Source organism: Tigriopus californicus, chromosome 12 (genome assembly GCF_007210705.1).
Source record: "Tigriopus californicus strain San Diego chromosome 12, Tcal_SD_v2.1, whole genome shotgun sequence".
NCBI classification, from domain to species: Eukaryota; Metazoa; Arthropoda; class Copepoda; order Harpacticoida; family Harpacticidae; genus Tigriopus; species Tigriopus californicus.
Window position 1 is genome coordinate 4,537,936 of NC_081451.1, and position 6,508 is coordinate 4,544,443.

General features: G+C 40.1%; 2 protein-coding genes and 1 long non-coding RNA gene across 3 annotated transcripts in view; all 3 read left to right on the top strand.

Moving 5' to 3' along the window:
• LOC131892198 (GATA zinc finger domain-containing protein 14-like) overlaps positions 1 to 439 on the top strand; it is a 1,089-nt gene extending 650 nt beyond the window's left edge. Inside the window, exon 3 of the mRNA XM_059241985.1 lies at positions 24 to 439. Coding sequence (XP_059097968.1) covers positions 24 to 251 — 228 coding nt within the window. The 3' untranslated portion in view covers positions 252 to 439. The remainder of the gene's footprint in view (positions 1 to 23) is intronic.
• Positions 440 to 454: 15 nt separating this feature from the next.
• Positions 455 to 6,508, top strand: part of LOC131891414 (uncharacterized) — a 12,332-nt gene continuing 6,278 nt past the window's right edge. Inside the window, exons 1-2 of the long non-coding RNA XR_009374401.1 lie at positions 455 to 601; positions 1,956 to 2,518. This is a non-coding gene — a long non-coding RNA (uncharacterized LOC131891414). The remainder of the gene's footprint in view (positions 602 to 1,955; positions 2,519 to 6,508) is intronic.
• The window catches only part of LOC131891411 (uncharacterized), a 5,104-nt gene continuing 4,442 nt past the window's right edge, over positions 5,847 to 6,508 (top strand). Inside the window, exon 1 of the mRNA XM_059240964.1 lies at positions 5,847 to 6,120. Coding sequence (XP_059096947.1) covers positions 6,018 to 6,120 — 103 coding nt within the window. The 5' untranslated portion in view covers positions 5,847 to 6,017. The remainder of the gene's footprint in view (positions 6,121 to 6,508) is intronic.

Genomic DNA, 6,508 nt, shown 5'->3' on the forward strand with positions numbered 1-6,508 from the left:
ACGAAAACGACCACAACAACAAGGTCAATAAAAACAACCACAACACCCACAATGACAACGTACAAAACAACGTCAACTATACCTATAACCACGAAAACGACCTCAACAACGACTACGAGAACGACCACAACAACAAGGTCAATAAAAACAACCACAACACCCACAATGACAACGTACAAAACAACGTCAACTATACCTATAACCACGAAAACGACCTCAACAACGACTACGAGAACGACCACAACAACTAGGTCAATAAAAACAACCACAACACCCATAATGACAACGACAACGTCAACTATATCGATGACCACGACAAATACCACAACAACGACCAAAACAACGACCAAAACAGCTTGGTCATTGAAAACAACCACAACATCAGAAACAGCAACACCCACAACGATGAAAACTTCAGTTCCAACTGTAGAAGTCATTCGTTATCCTGATATGAGTTCTTTGAAATGGGTTGGTACAAACGCAAAGAACAATTTTCCAAACTACAAAGAGTGGACTGAAGAAGCGGAAAAGTCCTTAATAGGGTGCGATGGCATCTGCCAACAGTCTTGCAAGGTTGACACGAGCTTTTGTGCAAGTCAAGGTACTTCTGGAACACTTATTTGGGTTTGATACTCTAACCAGTATACTCGAAAAGCAGTTATGGCGAACGTGCTTTCAATTTTTGGTAATGAGACAAACATCTCTGAATCTAGCACGCACTTCGCTAAATATGGATTGTTCTAATTCGGTGACTGCCAAACCAACATTTTTGCAACAAGAATTAGGGACGATGCAAAGATATCCAAAGCTTGCTGTATCTACATAATCTTACCTTACTCTCTTATAATCCACAATAAGGAATTCAAAACAGCCTCATAAGTAGACTCCGACAAAATATGTTGTTTTCATGTCGTGCAGAATTTGCAAAAGTTTGACAGTTCAGATGTACGAAAGAGCTGAACCGTTAGGATAAACCGGTTGGTTCAACCTATAGATGCTCTAGGCATAGACATGCGAGGTTGAGTATACGTCATCAAATTCGACAGATCTGATTGGCTGCCAATTGTCAACAAACATGGGCTTGGTTTGGAAACCTTCCCAACAGGGAGTCAGTCGCTTCTAAAAGGAGGTCGCACGTTTGCATCACATAAAAGGGTAAATCTTTAAATGACTTACGACAAACTTGATCCACCATGGATTTAACCAACTCTTTCCACAGGGTTGTCATTAGAATTGCATTAGTGTGTTATTTCTCAATAAAATTTTGTTGACATACTGTACTGATCTTTTGCATGCTGCCAGTCTCAAGTTGGACTAAAGAAAGCACTTCAAAAAACAAAGTACAACCATATACTACAAATTACATTGCAAAGTATAAAGAGACTTGTTTCTCGATAGACTCAGGAAGCTCACAAGTGATAATGTTAATCTGAATAACCTAATGAAATATTATAGCAATCTAATCCTATGCAAAAATGGCTTCAGAAAGGATTTAAAAAGTAACAAAATTGTATTAACATTCTAAAATGCCATATCCATGAATGAGCTTGTCTTCCAGTAAAATTTGGCAGCGTCCTTGAAGAAAATATCCAATGATCCTTGTCATGATAGAAATCTTTCTCATACAGCCCATCAGTTCAAAATCTGTTTGAAAACCTTTTAGTTCTACTGATCGTTTAAATTTTTGAAATGGAACCACTTGTCCAACCTCGCGCGTCTCTGAATCCAGGGTCCCTAGTTCAACCCTCTCAAATTTCTGCTTGACATACAAACATCATTTATTGTCCGAGTCTACTCATAAGGGCATGTTTCCCCCTAAATTTTCACAATAGGTATAACTTCTGGGGGTGCTTAAGATAAATTTCAAAACTTTGAGGTCGGTTTTTCGATGTCGAATTTTCGCCAATACCTCTAGCGTAAACGTCGTGGTCAAATCAACTTTTCTTTGATTATAGATAAACCTACACAGAATCAGACCAAATCCGTCAGTTGCCGATGCAAAATGACTCCTGTGCGTAATTTCCGAGGCCAAATTTGCAGCCTCGGTTTGACACCATGCCTTGACCAAGACAATCCAGAGAACTTAGGATTTGATGATAGCCCGATTGGTTTTTGGATTGAAAGCCTTGAGAATGAGACATGATTTGCTTCTATGTGGTCTTCAGAAGAAAAGACATAATCATGTCTTTTGTTTCGAAATGTGTAATTCCCGTAACGACTGCATCAATATTTATGTATCCAGATACTTCAGTTCCTTGAGTTATTGTATTGTGTGTATTTTCAGCGAATCTTCGCTTTTCTTTTGTCAGGTACACATATTATGATTTCATTATAAATTGTATTTCTAATGGCACTGTTTCTCTTGGATTCTCAAGGATTTTCCTAACAGAGTACAAGTCGGGAAGATTGTAAGCTGAATGAATTAAGATGAACAACGAGGTTATATTTCCTTGGTAATGTGGTGGAGGTGTGAATGGGACAAAGGACCAAGGATGAATGGTGAAAGAGTGGAGGGAAGGTAAGAGTGTTAATTGGGAAAGAACATGATGTTAAACACGGATCCAATTATTTGCAATCACACACACTCCCCCTGCTTTGAATTTCACAGACGTAAACAAACAAAAGTAGAGAAATTCTCACGAAATCCGCATCTGGGATTTCACAGAGGGCATAGCGGTTGACGCACTCGTTTTTGTTGGATGCGAACGTCAATTTTCTAGTGTTTTCGAAAGATCTCCGGGATCCGGCTCAACCATGGAATACCGAAAAGATGTGTTGGATTGCCACTCATTATTAGATGAAAACTTAGGTGTCAAACCACGCGGCTTGAAACAAGCAACTTGAGGACTTGGGAAATGTTCACCAATAATTTCCAAGGCTTTGCAAACTCCCAGGCTGAGAAGAGCTCCCGTCACACCTGGACAAACGGCAATGGGAGCATAACGGGTCATAAAACCTTAGATAGCAAGGTCGGCGAAGAACATCCCTTGTTTGCTAAATCATCTGATTACTTTATTCTCAGTCTGCACAAAGGATACTGTTGCTAAAGATTATGTAACTAGACTAAGAAATGTTTCAGGTATGTCGAGCAGATATTTGCCAGGGTTGCATCAGTTTTTGAAGAAATTTGCTCCAGTTTAGCAATCTCTGAATGTGTTCCGAAAGGTGGTAGATGGACAAAAATTCCAAAATACAGGAGTTGGTCGTAGTTCAGGGTAAGATTAAGGCCTCGATCGAAAATGACCAGTTACAAACTAAGAGTAAGGTGGTTCTGGAGGTCAGGAAACAATTAGTTAAGGGTGAGGGATCCCTTAGTGACATACATGATGTTCAGTCGGGTGTCCCTCAGGGCTCCATTTGGATCCTCTCCTTTTCATTATCTTCATTGCTCCGCTTCAGAAGCTTGGTAGTAGTAATGTCAGTATCTCTTCTTATGCTGATGATACAAAATTGGTAGTTGTTAGGAATGGTCAGGATTCCGGTTGTCTGGCAAAGGTCCTAGACCAAATCTACTCCTCTCCTAGGTTGCTGCGAGTAACATGGCACTGAATGGAATGAAATTCCGCTCAATGACCTTTGGGTCGACGCCATTAGACACTCCACTATTAGATGATGACGGTAAGGACATTGAGCAGGTCTCGCCCATTAAGGATTTAGGTGTAGTCCTCCAAGATAATGGAAAGTTCGATGAGCATATCCAGTTGAAAGTTGGTAAAGCTTTTCAAACATGTGGTTGGATATATCGCACGTTTAAGTCCAGAGTTAGCATCACGATGCTAAGTCTGTACAAGTCGATTGTTCAGCCGCATCTTGAAAATGCCTCTCCCATTTGTGCTCAAATTTGTTCAGCAGGTTTGCAAAAGCTCGAGCAGGTCCAAAGATGTTTTACTAGGAACATTGAAGATATGAGAGAGCTCTCGAATTGGGAGGGGTTAGAACGGTTGGGATTGTATAGTGCTAAGAGAAGGTACGAAAGGGATCTGATATTGTACGTTTTCAAAAGCATTCATGAGCTTTGTCCCAACCCAGGATTAAGGGTCAATTGTAGTGACCGTAGAGGCTTAACGTGCGTTTTGAGAGCACCTTCAAGCCTTCGAGAATCCAGGCTAGTTCGAACAATGAAGTCCACATCTCTTCTTTCTCGGGCTCCTTCATTGTTCAATTTGCTTCCATCTGATATTCGTAGGGAATACGTAAGCTTTGTTAATCCGATAGCATCTTTCAAGTCAGACTTGGTCAAATTTTTAGATAGCATTCCAGATCAACCCTACATTCAAGGAGTAGCTAGGTCTGGCAACTCAAAATCATTGGTAGACCACATATCATATAGAGATTGAAAGGTAATGGTTACCTACAGAATGAACGAAACCTTAAGAGTCCCACAATTATATTCAAGGCTTTTATGACTTAAAGGACAACACGTGACTCAACAAATTGGCATGATGAAACCGGACACCAATAGTAATAAATAGACGAATTATAACTTTTCATTTTAATAGTGCTGGGAATTGCATTCCCTGTAGCGGTTAGAAAAGCCCGTGAAAACCAAACCAAAGAACTAATTTGCCACATTTACACCTCCTGCTTCTTAGAGCTCTTCTCTTGAAGTTTGATTATTGATTTGTGTATGACCATGTTGCTACTAAACAGAGAGCAAGCCAAAGCACTCCTACTTGTTATAATGCAAACCTCATATTACTATGTTGTTTGTGTAGATAAGAGCTGATATTGTCGTGGCTTTGACGAAATCTGCTTTACCACTTATCCACTTGACCCTTTGAGAGAGCCAATTCAATTCTGTGCCGACCGAAATTCCTAGCTCAGATTGGATGAAGCATAAGGCAAAGCGGTCAAGGGGATGGATGAGCCACGTAAATATCTGCTATGGAGTCCGTCAGGAATCATGAGAAGAGCTTTTTTGAAACTTCACTAAATGAGGTTTCCCCTACGAGTTACCTCCCAACTGCTGGATGAACACAAAGAGGAATTAGATAAAGCACTCCCTCAGTTGGCAGTCTTCTGATTTGGAAGGAACGCAATGCTGAAACGTCTTCTAACAAGGTTTAGTAAACATTTCCTTTTCAAACCTGACGACCTCTGTTATACAACTGTTATATTCTAGTCACCGATATCAATTTCCATTTACCTGTACTACTCATGCTCCCACCATCATACTCACCATAGACATTTTCCCTTATTATAAATACCTCCACAACTGATCAATAAATATCTAGTCAACAGCCACCATCCGGTAATCATACGCCAACTAAAAATCATTGGTAGACCAAATATCATATAAAGGTTGAAAACTAATAAATAGACGAATTATAATCTTTCATTTAAATAGTACTGGGGATTACATTCCCTGTAGCAGTTAGAAAAGCCCATGAAAAACCAAACCAAAAAAAAAAAAATCAATTACATTTGCATAAGTGGTCTGTAAATTATAAATGTTGACATGCGATCAACCGTGTATGACTCTTCAAAGTTNAGTTCCGATTCCAAGGAGCCAGTGAGTTGATGGCTCGTTCGTCTGCTTTGTGTGAAACTGAGTAACGCAAGAAAAGTCGATCAGCCCGATTCCCTGCTGCCCAACTACCAAAATGCGTGCAAAGCAAAGCTTCAAGTGGCTTGGTTGAAGTGGCTGTTCTCTGACAAGCCCTCTAGCGTAAAGCCTGAACCTTATTCTGATCTTGTCTTCCGATTTCTTTGATGGGGTGGGGGGATAGCAAGGCCTTACTTTGTTGCATTTAAGATTGAACCTCTCAAAAACTGTGGCAAGTTAACGCAGATAAGGACTTAGTAATGTGCTCCCACTGGTTCATGCAGTTACTGGTTCTTTAGGCTGTTTCTTTCTACCTTCAGGTCGGTTAATATTCCTTGGCCTCATCTTAAATGGTGTCAATGGCAATTATGTCTGTCAAGATGGGACCGCCATTCCATCGCATTTCCACAAGATTAGAGATCAATACGTTTGGGCGTCTGGAGGAAACCGTATATCTTCTTACGAGGACAGCATGAACCTTTGTCAAGTTGCAGGAGCTCATCAGCTCCTTCATATGCAACGTTTCCAGGCCTCGGATATTGATCAGTTGAAGACAGTGACCACTCATACGAACGGTTGGTTTCGTCTCAGTTTTACGTAGTAGAGCCTCGTTTGAGCTAGTAATTTCATAAGAAAAAGAGGATCAAAAGATTGAAAATTTCCACTGAAGAGCCCCCAGATATTTTCTACTTTTGAAAGCGCAGACATGGATTATGTTTTCAGTTGATCTTTTACAGGTGGCGCCACTCTGAGTTCTCCGACAAAAGGCAGCAACTTGAATAGGACTAGGAATGCTATTAGAATGTAACTACATGCCCAATGTCAATAAATAAAAGATGTATAACAAAGGCACATTTCATGTTGAAAAGAATGGACCATTTTTTCTTGTCAACGAAACTACCTGTTCATTGAATGTGTCGTGTTTTTATCCTGGAGGACGTTACAATTATGTTTTGACAAAAC